The sequence below is a fragment of the Salmo salar genome, unplaced genomic scaffold, assembly GCF_905237065.1.
Source record: "Salmo salar unplaced genomic scaffold, Ssal_v3.1, whole genome shotgun sequence".
In the NCBI taxonomy this organism is placed as follows: Eukaryota; Metazoa; Chordata; class Actinopteri; order Salmoniformes; family Salmonidae; genus Salmo; species Salmo salar.
In genome coordinates, this window is record NW_025548242.1 from 30,076 (window position 1) to 48,928 (window position 18,853).

The 18,853-nt window shown below is 46.3% G+C and overlaps 1 protein-coding gene across 2 annotated transcripts in view; it reads right to left on the bottom strand.

Moving 5' to 3' along the window:
• Window positions 1-11,716: 11,716 nt before the first annotated feature.
• The window catches only part of LOC123732797 (vacuolar protein sorting-associated protein 13C-like), a 35,276-nt gene continuing 28,139 nt past the window's right edge, over window positions 11,717-18,853 (bottom strand). For both annotated transcript variants that reach the window (XM_045712075.1, XM_045712074.1), the window contains one exon: window positions 11,717-12,206. In XM_045712075.1, the coding sequence (XP_045568031.1) occupies window positions 12,073-12,206 (134 nt within the window). In that variant the 3' untranslated portion in view covers window positions 11,717-12,072. The remainder of the gene's footprint in view (window positions 12,207-18,853) is intronic.

Below are 18,853 nucleotides of genomic sequence, written 5' to 3' on the forward strand. Positions count from 1 at the left end.
AATGCCTGGCTGGTCCACTCACGGAACAGAACCTAACACCTGGCTGGTCCACTTCAGTACAGAACCTAATACCTGGCTGGTCCACCACACTACAGAACCTAATACCTGGCTGGTCCAGTACACTACAGAACCTAATACCTGGCTGGTCCACTACAGAACAGAAACTAATACCTGGCTGGTCCACTACAGTACAGAACCTAATACCTGGCTGGTCCACTACAGAACAGAACCTAATACCTGGCTGGTCCACTACACTACAGAACCTAATACCTGGCTGGTCCACTACAGAACAGAAACTAATACCTGGCTGGTCCACTACACTACAGAACCTAATACCTGGCTGGTCCACTACAGAACAGAACCTAATACCTGGCTGCTCCACTACAGAACAGAACCTAATACCTGGCTGCGCCACTACAGAACAGAACCTAATACCTGGCTGGTCCACTACACTACAGAACAGAACCTAATTTCTGGCTGGTCCACTACACTACAGAACAGAACCTAATACCTGGCTGGTCCACTACACTCCAGAACAGAACCTAATGCCTGGCTGGTCCACTACACTTCAGAACAGAACCTAAAACCTGGCTGGTCCACTACAGAACAGAACAGAACCTAATGCCCGGCTGTTCCACTACAGAACAGAACCTAATGCCTGGCTGGTCCACTACACTACAGAACCTAATACCTGGCTGGTCCACTAAACTACAGAACCTAATGCCTGGCTGGTCCACTACAGTACAGAACCTAAAACCTGGCTGGTCCACTACACTACAGAACAGAACCTAATGCCTGGCTGGTCCACTACACTACAGAACAGAACCTAATGCCTGGCTGTCCACTACAGAACAGAACCTAATACCTGGCTGGTCCACTACAGTACAAAACCTAATGCCTGGCTGGTCCACTACGGAACAGAACCTAATACCTGGCTGGTCCACTACACTCCAGAACAGAACCTAATACCTGGCTGGTCCACTCCAGAACAGAACCTAATACCTGGCAGGTCCACTACAGAACAGAACCTAATACCTGGCTGGTCCACTACACTACAGAACAGAACCTAATACCTGGCTGGTCCACTACACTACAGAACAGAACCTAATACCTGGCTGGTCCACTACACTACAGAACAGAACCTAATATCTGGCTGGTCCACTACACTACAGAACAGAACCTAATGCCTGGCTGGTCCACTACACTTCAGAACAGAACCTAAAACCTGGCTGGTCCACTACAGAACAGAACAGAACCTAATTCCCGGCTGGTCCACTACAGAACAGAACCTAATGCCTGGCTGGTCCACTACACTACAGAACCTAATACCTGGCTGGTCCACTAAACTACAGAACCTAATGCCTGGCTGGTCCACTACAGTACAGAACCTAAAACCTGGCTGGTCCACTACACTACAGAACAGAACCTAATGCCTGGCTGGTCCACTACACTACAGAACAGAACCTAATACCTGGCTGGTCCACTACACTACAGAACAGAACCTAATGCCTGGCTGTCCACTACAGAACAGTACCTAATACCTGGCTGGTCCACTACACTACAGAATAGAACCTAATGCCTGGCTGGTCCACTAAACAACAGAACCTAATACCTGGCTGGTCCACTACACTACAGAACCTAATGCCTGACTGGTCCACTACACTCCAGAACCTAATGCCTGACTGGTCCACTACACTACAGAACCTAATACCTGGCTGGTCCACTACAGAACATAACCTAATACCTGACTGGTCCACTACACTACAGAACCTAATACCTGGCTGGTCCACTACAGAACAGAACCTAATACCTGGCTGGTCCACAATAGAACAGAACCTAATACCTGGTTGGTCCACTACAGAACAGAACAGAACCTAATGCCTGGCTGTCCACTACAGAACAGAACCTAATACCTGGCTGGTCCACTACAGTACAGAACCTAATGCCTGGCTGGTCCACTACGGAACAGAACCTAACACCTGGCTGGTCCACTTCAGTACAGAACCTAATACCTGGCTGGTCCACCACACTACAGAACCTAATACCTGGCTGGTCCAGTACACTACAGAACCTAATACCTGGCTGGTCCACTACAGAACAGAAACTAATACCTGGCTGGTCCACTACAGTACAGAACCTAATACCTGGCTGGTCCACTACAGAACAGAACCTAATACCTGGCTGGTCCACTACACTACAGAACCTAATACCTGGCTGGTCCACTACAGAACAGAAACTAATACCTGGCTGGTCCACTACACTACAGAACCTAATACCTGGCTGGTCCACTACAGAACAGAACCTAATACCTGGCTGCTCCACTACAGAACAGAACCTAATACCTGGCTGCGCCACTACAGAACAGAACCTAATACCTGGCTGGTCCACTACACTACAGAACAGAACCTAATATCTGGCTGGTCCACTACACTACAGAACAGAACCTAATACCTGGCTGGTCCACTACACTCCAGAACAGAACCTAATGCCTGGCTGGTCCACTACACTTCAGAACAGAACCTAAAACCTGGCTGGTCCACTACAGAACAGAACAGAACCTAATGCCCGGCTGGTCCACTACAGAACAGAACCTAATGCCTGGCTGGTCCACTACACTACAGAACCTAATACCTGGCTGGTCCACTAAACTACAGAACCTAATGCCTGGCTGGTCCACTACAGTACAGAACCTAAAACCTGGCTGGTCCACTACACTACAGAACAGAACCTAATGCCTGGCTGGTCCACTACACTACAGAACAGAACCTAATGCCTGGCTGTCCACTACAGAACAGAACCTAATACCTGGCTGGTCCACTACAGTACAGAACCTAATGCCTGGCTGGTCCACTACGGAACAGAACCTAATACCTGGCTGGTCCACTACACTCCAGAACAGAACCTAATACCTGGCTGGTCCACTCCAGAACAGAACCTAATACCTGGCAGGTCCACTACAGAACAGAACCTAATACCTGGCTGGTCCACTACACTACAGAACAGAACCTAATACCTGGCTGGTCCACTACACTACAGAACAGAACCTAATACCTGGGTGGTCCACTACACTACAGAACAGAACCTAATATCTGGCTGGTCCACTACACTACAGAACAGAACCTAATGCCTGGCTGGTCCACTACACTTCAGAACAGAACCTAAAACCTGGCTGGTCCACTACAGAACAGAACAGAACCTTATTCCCGGCTGGTCCACTACAGAACAGAACCTAATGCCTGGCAGGTCCACTACACTACAGAACCTAATACCTGGCTGGTCCACTAAACTACAGAACCTAATGCCTGGCGGTCCACTACAGTACAGAACCTAAAACCTGGCTGGTCCACTACACTACAGAACAGAACCTAATGCCTGGCTGGTCCACTACACTACAGAACAGAACCTAATACCTGGCTGGTCCACTACACTACAGAACAGAACCTAATGCCTGGCTGTCCACTACAGAACAGAACCTAATACCTGGCTGGTCCACTACAGTACAGAACCTAATGCCTGGCTGGTCCACTACGGAACAGAACCTAACACCTGGCTGGTCCACTTCAGTACAGAACCTAATACCTGGCTGGTCCACCACACTACAGAACCTAATACCTGGCTGGTCCAGTACACTACAGAACCTAATACCTGGCTGGTCCACTACAGAACAGAAACTAATACCTGGCTGGTCCACTACAGTACAGAACCTAATACCTGGCTGGTCCACTACAGAACAGAACCTAATACCTGGCTGGTCCACTACACTACAGAACCTAATACCTGGCTGGTCCACTACAGAACAGAAACTAATACCTGGCTGGTCCACTACACTACAGAACCTAATACCTGGCTGGTCCACTACAGAACAAAACCTAATACCTGGCTGCTCCACTACAGAACAGAACCCTAATACCTGGCTGCGCCACTACAGAACAGAACCTAATACCTGGCTGGTCCACTACACTACAGAACAGAACCTAATACCTGGCTGGTCCACTACACTACAGAACCTAATACCTGGCTGGTCCACTACACTACAGAATAGAACCTAATGCATGGCTGGTCCACTAAACAACAGAACCTAATACCTGGCTGGTCCACTACACTACAGAACCTAATGCCTGACTGGTCCACTACACTCCAGAACCTAATGCCTGACTGGTCCACTACACTACAGAACCTAATACCTGGCTGGTCCACTACAGAACATAACCTAATACCTGACTGGTCCACTACACTACAGAACCTAATACCTGGCTGGTCCACTACAGAACAGAACCTAATACCTGGCTGGTCCACAATAGAACAGAACCTAATACCTGGTTGGTCCACTACAGAACAGAACCTAATGCCTGGTTGGTCCACTACAGAACATAACCTAATACCTGGCTGGTCCACTACAGAACATAACCTAATACCTGGTTGGTCCACTACAGAACAGAACCTAATACCTGGCTGGTCCACTACAGTACAGAACCTAATGCCTGGCTGATCCAACACAGTACAGAACCTAATACCTGGCTGGTCCACTACAGAACAGAACAGAACCTAATACCTGGCTGGTCCACTACACTACAGAACAGAATCTAATACCTGGCTGGTCCACTACACTACAGAACAGAACCTAATACCTGGCTGGTCCACTACACTCCAGAACAGAACCTAATACCTGGCTGGTCCACTACAGAACTGAACCTAATACCTGGCTGGTCCACTACAGAACAGAACCTAATACCTGGCTGGTCCACTACAGTACAGAACCTAATACCTGGCTCGTCCAGTACAGAACAGAACCTAATACCTGGCTGGTCCACAACAGTACAGAACCTAATACCTGGCTGGTCCACTACACTACATAACCTAATACCTGGCTGGTCCACTACACTACAGAACAGAACCTAATGCCTGGCTGGTCCACTAAACAACAGAACCTAATACCTGGCTGGTCCACTACACTACAGAACCTAATGCCTGACTGGTCAACTACACTCCAGAACCTAATGCCTGACTGGTCCACTACACTACAGAACCTAATACCTGACTGGTCCACTACACTACAGAACCTAATACCTGGCTGGTCCACTACAGAACATAACCTAATACCTGACTGGTCCACTACACTACAGAACCTAATACCTGGCTGGTCCACTACAGAACAGAACCTAATACCTGGCTGGTCCACAATAGAACAGAACCTAATACCTGGTTGGTCCACTACAGAACAGAACCTAATACCTGGCTGGTCCACTACAGAACAGAACCTAATACCTGGCTGGTCCACTACAGAACAGAACTTAATACCTGGCTGGTCCACTACACTACAGAACAGAACCTAATACCTGGCTGGTCCACTACACTACAGAACCTAATACCTGGCTGGTCCACTACACCCCAGAACAGAACCTAATACCTGGCTGGTCCACTCCAGAACAGAACCTAATACCTGGCTGGTCCACAACAGAACATAACCTAATACCTGGCTGGTCCACTACACTACAGAACAGAACCTAATACCTGGCTGGTCCACTACACTACAGAACAGAACCTAATACCTGGCTGGTCCACTACAGAACAGAACCTAATATCTGGCTGGTCCACTACACTACAGAACAGAACCTAATACCTGGCTGGTCCACTACACTCCAGAACAGAACCTAATGCCTGGCTGGTCCACTACACTTCAGAACAGAACCTAAAACCTGGCTGGTCCACTACAGAACAGAACAGAACCTAATGCCCGGCTGGTCCACTACAGAACAGAACCTAATGCCTGGCTGGTCCACTACACTACAGAACCTAATACCTGGCTGGTCCACTAAACTACAGAACCTAATGCCTGGCTGGTCCACTACAGTACAGAACCTAAAACCTGGCTGGTCCACTACACTACAGAACAGAACCTAATGCCTGGCTGGTCCACTACACTACAGAACAGAACCTAATGCCTGGCTGTCCACTACAGAACAGAAACTAATACCTGGCTGGTCCACTACAGTACAAAACCTAATGCCTGGCTGGTCCACTACGGAACAGAACCTAATACCTGGCTGGTCCACTACACTCCAGAACAGAACCTAATACCTGGCTGGTCCACTCCAGAACAGAACCTAATACCTGGCAGGTCCACTACAGAACAGAACCTAATACCTGGCTGGTCCACTACACTACAGAACAGAACCTAATACCTGGCTGGTCCACTACACTACAGAACAGAACCTAATACCTGGCTGGTCCACTACACTACAGAACAGAACCTAATATCTGGCTGGTCCACTACACTACAGAACAGAACCTAATGCCTGGCTGGTCCACTACACTTCAGAACAGAACCTAAAACCTGGCTGGTCCACTACAGAACAGAACAGAACCTAATTCCCGGCTGGTCCACTACAGAACAGAACCTAATGCCTTGCTGGTCCACTACACTACAGAACCTAATACCTGGCTGGTCCACTAAACTACAGAACCTAATGCCTGGCTGGTCCACTACAGTACAGAACCTAAAACCTGGCTGGTCCACTACACTACAGAACAGAACCTAATGCCTGGCTGGTCCACTACACTACAGAACAGAACCTAATACCTGGCTGGTCCACTACACTACAGAACAGAACCTGATGCCTGGCTGTCCACTACAGAACAGAACCTAATGCCTGGCTGGTCCACTACAGTACAGAACCTAATGCCTGGCTGGTCCACTACGGAACAGAACCTAACACCTGGCTGGTCCACTTCAGTACAGAACCTAATACCTGGCTGGTCCACCACACTACAGAACCTAATACCTGGCTGGTCCAGTACACTACAGAACCTAATACCTGGCTGGTCCACTACAGAACAGAAACTAATACCTGGCTGGTCCACTACAGTACAGAACCTAATACCTGGCTGGTCCACTACAGAACAGAACCTAATACCTGGCTGGTCCACTACACTACAGAACCTAATACCTAGCTGGTCCACTACAGAACAGAAACTAATACCTGGCTGGTCCACTACACTACAGAACCTAATACCTGGCTGGTCCACTACAGAACAGAACCTAATACCTGGCTGCTCCACTACAGAACAGAACCTAATACCTGGCTGCGCCACTACAGAACAGAACCTAATACCTGGCTGGTCCACTACACTACAGAACAGAACCTAATACCTGGCTGGTCCACTACACTACAGAACCTAATACCTGGCTGGTCCACTACACTACAGAATAGAACCTAATGCCTGGCTGGTCCACTAAACAACAGAACCTAATACCTGGCTGGTCCACTACACTACAGAACCTAATGCCTGACTGGTCCACTACACTCCAGAACCTAATGCCTGACTGGTCCACTACACTACAGAACCTAATACCTGGCTGGTCCACTACAGAACATAACCTAATACCTGACTGGTCCACTACACTACAGAACCTAATACCTGGCTGGTCCACTACAGAACAGAACCTAATACCTGGCTGGTCCACAATAGAACAGAACCTAATACCTGGTTGGTCCACTACAGAACAGAACCTAATACCTGGCTGGTCCACTACAGAACAGAACCTAATACCTGGCTGGTCCACTACAGAACAGAACTTAATACCTGGCTGGTCCACTACAGAACAGAACCTAATACCTGGCTGGTCCACTACACTACAGAACCTAATACCTGGCTGGTCCACTACACCCCAGAACAGAACCTAATACCTGGCTGGTCCACTCCAGAACAGAACCTAATACCTGGCTGGTCCACTACAGAACATAACCTAATACCTGGCTGGTCCACTACACTACAGAACAGAACCTAATACCTGGCTGGTCCACTACACTACAGAACAGAACCTAATACCTGGCTGGTCCACTACAGAACAGAACCTAATATCTGGCTGGTCCACTACACTACAGAACAGAACCTAATACCTGGCTGGTCCACTACACTCCAGAACAGAACCTAATGCCTGGCTGGTCCACTACACTTCAGAACAGAACCTAAAACCTGGCTGGTCCACTACAGAACAGAACAGAACCTAATGCCCGGCTGGTCCACTACAGAACAGAACCTAATGCCTGGCTGGTCCACTACACTACAGAACCTAATACCTGGCTGGTCCACTAAACTACAGAACCTAATGCCTGGCTGGTCCACTACAGTACAGAACCTAAAACCTGGCTGGTCCACTACACTACAGAACAGAACCTAATGCCTGGCTGGTCCACTACACTACAGAACAGAACCTAATGCCTGGCTGTCCACTACAGAACAGAACCTAATACCTGGCTGGTCCACTACAGTACAAAACCTAATGCCTGGCTGGTCCACTACGGAACAGAACCTAATACCTGGCTGGTCCACTACACTCCAGAACAGAACCTAATACCTGGCTGGTCCACTCCAGAACAGAACCTAATACCTGGCAGGTCCACTACAGAACAGAACCTAATACCTGGCTGGTCCACTACACTACAGAACAGAACCTAATACCTGGCTGGTCCACTACACTACAGAACAGAACCTAATACCTGGCTGGTCCACTACACTACAGAACAGAACCTAATATCTGGCTGGTCCACTACACTACAGAACAGAACCTAATGCCTGGCTGGTCCACTACACTTCAGAACAGAACCTAAAACCTGGCTGGTCCACTACAGAACAGAACAGAACCTAATTCCCGGCTGGTCCACTACAGAACAGAACCTAATGCCTTGCTGGTCCACTACACTACAGAACCTAATACCTGGCTGGTCCACTAAACTACAGAACCTAATGCCTGGCTGGTCCACTACAGTACAGAACCTAAAACCTGGCTGGTCCACTACACTACAGAACAGAACCTAATGCCTGGCTGGTCCACTACACTACAGAACAGAACCTAATACCTGGCTGGTCCACTACACTACAGAACAGAACCTGATGCCTGGCTGTCCACTACAGAACAGAACCTAATGCCTGGCTGGTCCACTACAGTACAGAACCTAATGCCTGGCTGGTCCACTACGGAACAGAACCTAACACCTGGCTGGTCCACTTCAGTACAGAACCTAATACCTGGCTGGTCCACCACACTACAGAACCTAATACCTGGCTGGTCCAGTACACTACAGAACCTAATACCTGGCTGGTCCACTACAGAACAGAAACTAATACCTGGCTGGTCCACTACAGTACAGAACCTAATACCTGGCTGGTCCACTACAGAACAGAACCTAATACCTGGCTGGTCCACTACACTACAGAACCTAATACCTAGCTGGTCCACTACAGAACAGAAACTAATACCTGGCTGGTCCACTACACTACAGAACCTAATACCTGGCTGGTCCACTACAGAACAGAACCTAATACCTGGCTGCTCCACTACAGAACAGAACCTAATACCTGGCTGCGCCACTACAGAACAGAACCTAATACCTGGCTGGTCCACTACACTACAGAACAGAACCTAATACCTGGCTGGTCCACTACACTACAGAACCTAATACCTGGCTGGTCCACTACACTACAGAATAGAACCTAATGCCTGGCTGGTCCACTAAACAACAGAACCTAATACCTGGCTGGTCCACTACACTACAGAACCTAATGCCTGACTGGTCCACTACACTCCAGAACCTAATGCCTGACTGGTCCACTACACTACAGAACCTAATACCTGGCTGGTCCACTACAGAACATAACCTAATACCTGACTGGTCCACTACACTACAGAACCTAATACCTGGCTGGTCCACTACAGAACAGAACCTAATACCTGGCTGGTCCACAATAGAACAGAACCTAATACCTGGTTGGTCCACTACAGAACAGAACCTAATGCCTGGTTGGTCCACTACAGAACAGAACCTAATACCTGGCTGGTCCACTACAGAACATAACCTAATACCTGGTTGGTCCACTACAGAACAGAACCTAATACCTGGCTGGTCCACTACAGTACAGAACCTAATGCCTGGCTGATCCAACACAGTACAGAACCTAATACCTGGCTGGTCCACTACAGAACAGAACCTAATACCTGGCTGGTCCACTACACTACAGAACAGAACCTAATACCTGGCTGGTCCACTACACTACAGAACAGAACCTAATACCTGGCTGGTCCACTACACTCCAGAACAGAACCTAATACCTGGCTGGTCCACTACAGAACAGAACCTAATACCTGGCTGGTCCACTACAGAAGAGAACTTAATACCTGGCTGGTCCACTACACTACAGAACAGAACCTAATACCTGGCTGGTCCACTACACTACAGAACAGAACCTAATACCTGGCTGGTCCACTACACTCCAGAACAGAACCTAATACCTGGCTGGTCCACTCCAGAACAAAACCTAATACCTGGCTGGTCCACTACAGAACATAACCTAATACCTGGCTGGTCCACTACACTACAGAACAGAACCTAATACCTGGCTGGTCCACTACACTACAGAACAGAACCTAATACCTGGCTGGTCCACTACACTACAGAACAGAACCTAATATCTGGCTGGTCCACTACACTACAGAACAGAACCTAATACCTGGCTGGTCCACTACACTCCAGAACAGAACCTAATACCTGGCTGGTCCACTCCAGAACAGAACCTAATACCTGGCAGGTCCACTACAGAACATAACCTAATACCTGGCTGGTCCACTACACTACAGAACAGAACCTAATACCTGGCTGGTCCACTACACTACAGAACAGAACCTAATACCTGGCTGGTCCACTACACTACAGAACAGAACCTAATATCTGGCTGGTCCACTACACTACAGAACAGAACCTAATGCCTGGCTGGTCCACTACACTTCAGAACAGAACCTAAAACATGGCTGGTCCACTACAGAACAGAACAGAACCTAATGCCCGGCTGGTCCACTACAGAACAGAACCTAATGCCTGGCTGGTCCACTACACTACAGAACCTAATACCTGGCTGGTCCACTAAACTACAGAACCTAATGCCTGGCTGGTCCACTACAGTACAGAACCTAAAACCTGGCTGGTCCACTACACTACAGAACAGAACCTAATGCCTGGCTGGTCCACTACACTACAGAACAGAACCTAATACCTGGCTGGTCCACTACACTACAGAACAGAACCTAATGCCTGGCTGTCCACTACAGAACAGAACCTAATACCTGGCTGGTCCACTACAGTACAGAACCAAATGCCTGGCTGGTCCACTACGGAACATAACCTAACACCTGGCTGGTCCACTACAGTACAGAACCTAATACCTGGCTGGTCCACCACACTACAGAACCTAATACCTGGCTGGTCCAGTACAGAACAGAAACTAATACCTGGCTGGTCCACTACAGAACAGAAACTAATACCTGGCTGGTCCACTACAGTACAGAACCTAATACCTGGCTGGTCCACTACAGAACAGAACCTAATACCTGGCTGGTCCACTACACTACAGAACCTAATACCTGGCTGGTCCACTACAGAACAGAAACTAATACCTGGCTGGTCCACTACACTACAGAACCTAATACCTGGCTGGTCCACTACAGAACAGAACCTAATACCTGGCTGCTCCACTACAGAACAGAACCTAATACCTGGCTGCGCCACTACAGAACAGAACCTAATACCTGGCTGGTCCACTACACTACAGAACAGAACCTAATATCTGGCTGGTCCACTACACTACAGTACAGAACCTAATACCTGGCTGGTCCACTACACTACAGAACAGAACCTAATACCTGGCTGGTCCACTACACTACAGAACAGAACCTAATATCTGTCAGTCCACTAGTTTAACTCCCGTCTCCTCACCTCTGTGATGTCAGTCCACTAGTTTAACTCCCGTCTCCTCACCTCTGTGATGTCAGTCCACTAGTTTAACTCCCGTCTCCTCACCTCTGTGATGTCAGTCCACTAGTTTAACTCCCGTCTCCTCACCTCTGTGATGTCAGTCCACTAGTTTAACTCCCGTCTCCTCACCTCTGTGATGTCAGTCCACTAGTTTAACTCCCGTCTCCTCACCTCTGTGATGTCAATCCACTAGTTTAACTCCCGTCTCCTCACCTCTGTGATGTCAGTCCACTAGTTTAACTCCCGTCTCCTCACCTCTGTGATGTCAGTCCACTAGTTTAACTCCTGTCTCCTCACCTCTGCGAGCAGCCATCAGTAGCGCGTCTTCAATGCGCTGCAGCTCCTTCTGCTTGGCCTCCTGCTGGTAACGCTCCTCCTTCGCAGCGTCATACTTTATCGCTTTGAAACAACACACCATGGACATAGTTAATAAACACAACGGGTGTTGGAATTCCAATATTCAGGGCTTCAGGTGATGTTTTGGTACTTATATCAAATAGAACAAGACAACATGACTACATAGTGGATAGACATAGAACTGTTGATAGTAACATACATACAGTACAGTTTAACTGGTGTTAGCGTTTCAACATTCAGAGCTTTAGTTGCCGGTTGGACTGTGTGGATTCAACCATGGATAGACTATAGGCTTACTTCCACTGTATAAACCAAGTTTAAGTTTAGTCCTAGATTTAAAGAGGGGTGGGTTTTTTTTGTCCAGGAAACGGTTGATCTTGGTCTGGGAAACCATCCAAAACAAGCCCTACACAAACCTATAGTACCAGTCAAAAGTGTGGACACACCTACTCATTCCAGGGTTTTTCTTTATTTTGACTATTTTCTACATTGTAGAATAATAGTGAAGACATCAAAACTATGAAATAACACACATGGAATCATGTAGTAACTCAAAAAAGTGTTAAACAAATCAAAATGTATTTTATGTTTGAGATTCTTCAAAGTAGCCACCCTTTGCCTTGATGACAGCTTTGCACACTCTTGGCATTCTCTCAACCAGCTTCATGAGGTAGTTACCTGGAATGCATTTCAATTAACAAGTGTGCCTTGTTATAAGTCAATTTGTGGAATTTCTTTCCTTCTTAATGCATTTGAGCCAATCAGTTGTGTTGTGACAAGGTATGGGTGTTAAACAGAAAATAGTCTTATTTGGTAAAAGACCAAGTCCATATTATGACAAAAACAGCTCGAATAAGCAAAGAGAAATGACAGTCCATCATTACTTTAAGACATGAAGGTCAGTCAATGCAGAAAATGTCAAGAACTTTGAAGGTTTCTTCAAGTTCAGTCGCAAAACCCATCAAGCGCTATGAGGAAACTGGCTCTCATGAGGACCGCCACAGGAAAGGAAGACCCAGAGTTACCTCTGCTGTTTAGAGGTTAACTGCACCTCAGATTGCAGCCCAAATAAATGCGTCACAGAGTTCAAGTAACAGACACATCTCAACATCAACTGTTCAGAAGTATTGCATGAAATCAGACCTTCATGGTCAAATTGCTGTCTAGAAACCACTACTAAAGGACACCAATAAGAAGAGGAGACTTGCTTCGGCCAAGAAACACGAGCAATGGACATTAGACCAGTGGAAATCTGTCCTTTGGTCTGATGAGATTTTTGGTTCCAACCACCGTGTCTTTGTGAGACGCACAGTAAGTGAACGGATGATCTCCGCATGTGTGGTTCCCAGCGTGAAGCATGGAGGAGGAGGTGCGATGGTGTGGAGGTGCTTTGCTGGGGACACGGTCTGTGATTTATTTAGAATTCTAGGCACACTTAACCAGTATGGCTACAACAGCATTCTGCAGTGATACGCCATCCCACCTGATTTGCGCTTAGTGGGACTATCATTTGTTTTTCAATGACCAAAACACACCTCCAGGCTGTGTAAGGGCTATTTGACCAAGAAGGAGAGTGATGGAGTGCTGCATCAGATAACCTGGCCTCCACAATCACCTGACCTCAACCCAACAAGTGCTCAGCATATGTGGTAACTTTTGGAAAAGCAAGATTGTTGGAAAAGCATTCCAGGTGACTACCTCACGAAGCTGGTTGAGAGAATGCCAAGAAAAAGGGTGGCTACTTTGAAGAATCTAAAATATATTTTGATTTGTTTAACACTTTTTTGGTTACAACAGGATTCCATGTGTTATTTCATACAATGTAGAAAATAATGAAAATAAAGAAAAACCCTTGAATGTATAGGTGTGTCCAAACTTTTGACTGGTACTGCACGCACACACACAAGACCAGATACCCAATTAGAAAACAGCCATACCAAATGTAGAGGTGGACTGGTGTGTGTGTGTCACAGTGCTCTCTACCAGAGCAGCAAGGAGTACATTACTGTGTTTGTTCTTGCCATTCATTGTTTCTGCTTCTGTGGATGTGACTGGTGCAAACATCACCGGTTAAAAGGGATACTTCAGGATGTTGTCAATGAGTTCCTTTATCTACTTTCCACAGAGTCAAGATTAACTCATGGATACCATTTTATTTGTTTCTATGTGCGGTTTGAATGAAGTTGCTAACTAGTGCTAGCACAATTGCTAACTTCCTGTTACTGTGCTAACACTAGTTAGCGTTGGCTCGCAAAACTACCTTTAACATCCTTCGTATTGGAGATGCTATCCACAAGTTCATCTGACTCTAGAGAAGTAGATAAAAGGGCCTCATCGACAACATCCCAACATATCCCTTTAATATGAAGATAATGTATTTGGCCAGGACATTATTTCTGCATCTTTGGATGTGGCTGGTATAAAATCAACACAGGTTAATATGAGGATATTTGCCCAGGACAGTATTATATCTAAGTAGCCTAGTCTAACAGTACTGCCCCTACCAAACAAAAATGGCAGTAACTGCTCATTGGAGTATAACTGAGAAAAATGTCTTGAAAAAGTTTTTTTCCATTGTGCAGACAAATGAGTTGTAGGCAGATCACTGTTGTCTTACTATGAGGTAATGTTTTATTCATATTGACCCTGACCTGACCTTTGACCCTAGACAGCAGTTACTGCCTTCTTGCTTGGTACACCCAATGGAATACGTTTCCATGACGATTTTTTATTTTATTTATTTTTTTACACAAACTTGTGTTCATAAATGCATTCGTATGTAGCTGTCAGTTTCATATAGTTTGATACTTGTATCAGCAAAGAACAAATAAAAAAATACAACAAAAAAAGGGTACATCATAGACACTGCAGCCCAAAGCTTGGTGACACCAAGGTAAAAGGCAGTAACTGACGTGAGTGATAGTAGTTACTGCTTTCCTCCTTGGTTTCACTGGAACTTTTTGTAGTTACTGCAGACATGACCTCCCATTTTCTCCAGAACAGAACACCGGGAATTTGTCCACATGATAAAGAAGACATCTAATATATTTAAAAATATATATATAAATATGTCAGTAACTTATTTTCGACCAAAATGTGAAGTTACTGCTCTTTTGCTTGGTAGGAGAGAGTAGATGAGGCCCATTGTGCAATCCACTGTTCTATTCACTATGACATCATCCTCCCAGTTCTGAGGAGGCTCATATGATCTGATCTAAATGAGGCTGTCAACTGAGTCACAAATTCACAGGTAACAGATTTCAATCCAGTAGCCATTTGTTGCTTTTTTTTTCTTTAGGTTTTTACTCTCAAAGTCACACTTTATATTATAGAAAAATTGTGATGTTCTAAGTCCATAACAACGCTTAAACCACATCAGGAAACCACTTTTGACTTCTGGGAAAATCAACGTTTAAAAAAAAAAAATTATTCAAGTGTGCAGGCACCTAATACTGTTGTTTGGTTAGTGGGGTTTCTGTAGCGCACATGAGATGGAGTATGCATAACAAAATGGCTACCAGATTGATGCAAATAATCATGATATCATTCTGCCAGGTAGGCAGAGGCTTCTTTGTATCTAGTTAACCTTTAACTGAGAAGGTTTTTGGGAAATCCTTTCCACCAACCAGAAGACGGTTAGGCCCATTATTAGCGTCGCTATATTTTTCCTTTTCCTTAATTGTTTGAAACTTGGACAAAACCCCACAATAGAAACTCGAAGCCAGGCCTCCCGAGTGGCGCAGCGGTCTAAGGCACAGCATCGCAGTGCTAGCTGTGCCACTAGAGATTCTGGGTTCGAGTCCAGGCTCTGTCACAGCTGGCTGTGACCGGGAGACCCATTGGGGCGGCGCACAATTGGCCCAGCGTCGTCCGGGTTAGGGGAGGGTTTGGCCGGCAGGGATGCCCTTCTCCCTTGGCCAAGTTTCGCACTAGCGACTCCTGTGGCGGGCCAGGCGCCGTACACGGTCGCCAAGTGTACGGTGTTTCCTCCGACACATTGGTGTGGCTGGCTTCCGGGTTAAGTGTGCATTGTGTCAAGAAGCAGTGTGGCTTGGTTGGGTTGTGTTTCAGAGGACGCACAGCTCTCGACCTTCACCTCTCCCGAGTCCGTACGGGAGTTGCAGCAATGAGACAAGACTAACTACCAATTGGAAACCACGAAATTGGGGAGAGGAAAAAGAAACGCGAAGCCAGTTATTTTATAAATACTTCCTCATTATGCGTTCTCCTGTTCTATTGGTTTTCAAGCCACTAAAGGTATTATACTAGTCATATTAGCATCCCATGATAGTTGTTGATAATCCCAGTCATATTAGCAACCCATGATAGTTGTTGCATCTTTAGATCTCCCCTCATTCTATATTCTAACAGATATTTCCATCTCTGTCCATGAAACTGTGTTTTCCCGGCAAAATGCATTTTGGAACATTTGCACGTAGGCATACAGTCGTGTGCACATTGCTGCGCTTAAAATGTGAATAAATAATAGTTTAGCAGCATTTTAAGCTAAAACATTCTGATTTGTTCCATCAGCCGTATTAATTGATAGTGTTTACCTCCACTACACTACTTTGATATGCATTGTGGGGAATTAAGGAGTATACGCTATGCCCATTGAAAATGAAGTGGGTATACGGTGTATAGCCTCCACTACACCACTGCTGAATCTGTATGCTAATCACAACATTAATATATATGTTTGCTTACTGCATGACCATCTATAGCCCAACACCACCAATTACGCTGTAAAGGAAAACTTTTTCCCTCACAAGGAGAAAACATGTTGCTTTTTCCTGTTGTGCTTTTGTAATAGAGGTTTGAGTTAATCCTGGGCTGGGCCACACAGACAAAACAATTACTGCCATTATGTTTTATATTGAATATTAGGCTACGTGTTATTTTGTACTTGATGTAATCAGCTATAGTAGGAACATTGAAACAGTCTCTCTCTCTCCTAGTGTTATGAATAGTAGGAACATTGAAACAGTGTCTCTCTCTCCCTCCTAGTGTTATGAATAGTAGGAACATTGAAACAGTCCCTCTCCTAGTGTTATGGATAGTAAGAACATTGAAACAGTGTCTCTCTCTCCCTCCTAGTGTTATGAATAGTAGGAACATTGAAACAGTCCCTCTCCTAGTGTTATGGATAGTAAGAACATTGAAACAGAGTGTCTGTCTGTCTGTCTGTCTGTCTATCTCTCTCTCCCCCTCTCCCTCCCTCCCTCCCTCCCTCGACTGCCTTCAGGACTGTGTTCGTGTCCATGGATAATTCAAGGACTTTGTGTCCAGTGGTTGCCTAGCAGCACGAGTGTTTTCTCTGGCTGTGTCAGTTAAACAGATGAATATTACATCTAAAACACACAGTACAGGATAAGGGCTGGGCAATACATCGTCTTTTAATTGTACACTACAAATCTTATTTGATTAAAGAGCAGCAGTGAATAACAATAGTGGGGCTATATACAGGGTATTACAGTACAGAGTAAATGTGGAGGCTATATACAGGGTATTACGGTACAGAGTCAATGTGGAGGCTATATACAGGGGGTACCGGTACAGAGTCAATGTGGAGGCTATATACAGGGGGTACCTGTACAGAGTCAATGTGGAGGCTATATACAGGGGGTACCGGTACAGAGTCAATGTGGAGGCTATATACAGGGGGTACCTGTACAGAGTCAATGTGGAGGTTATATACAGGGGGTACCGGTATAGAGTCAATGTGAGGGGGCACCGGTATCGAGGTAATTGAGATAATTATGTACATGTAGGTAGAGTTATTATTGATTGTAGAGCTGTTAAAGTGGCTATGCACAGATTATAACAGAGAGTAGTAGCAGCGTGGGGGGGGTGCAAATAGTCTGGGTAGCCATTTGATTAGCTGTTCAGGAGTCTTATGGGTAGAAGCTGTTTAGAAGCCTCTTGGACCTAGACTTGGTGCTCCGGTACCGCTTGCTGTGCGGTAGCAGAGAGAACAGTCTATGACTAGGGTGGCTGGAGTCTTTGACGATTTTTAGGGCCTTCTTCTGACACCGCCTGGTATAGAGGTCCTGGATGGCTGGAAGCTGGATGGCACTACATGGTCAAAAGTCTGTGGACACCCCTTCAAATTAGTGGATTGGGCTATTTCAGCCACACCCGGTGCTGACAGGTGTATAAAATTGAGCACACAGCCATGAAATCTCCATAGAGAAACATTGGTCGTAGAACGGTCCTTACTGAAGAGCTCAGTGACTTTCAACATGGCACCGTCATAGGATGCCACCTTTGCAACAAGTCCGTTCATCAAATTTCTGCCCTGCTAGAGCTGCCCCGGTCAACTGTAAGTGTTGTTATTGTGAAGTGGAAACGTCTAGGAGCAACAACGGCTCAGCCGTGAAGTGGTAGGCCACACAAGCTCACAGAACAGGACCGCTGAGTACTGAAGTGCGTAGCACGTAAAAATCGTCTGTCCTTGGTTACAACACTCTACAGAGTTCCAAACTGCCTCTGGAAGCAACGTCAGCATGATAACTCTTCATCGCGAGCTTCATTTAATGGGTTTCCATGGCCGAGCAGCCGCACACAAGCCTAAGGCCACTATGCGCAATGCCAAGCGCCGGCTGGAGTGGTGTAAAGCTTGCCACCATTGGACTCTGGAGCAGTGGAAACTCGTTCTCTGGAGTGATGAATCACGCTTCACTATCTGG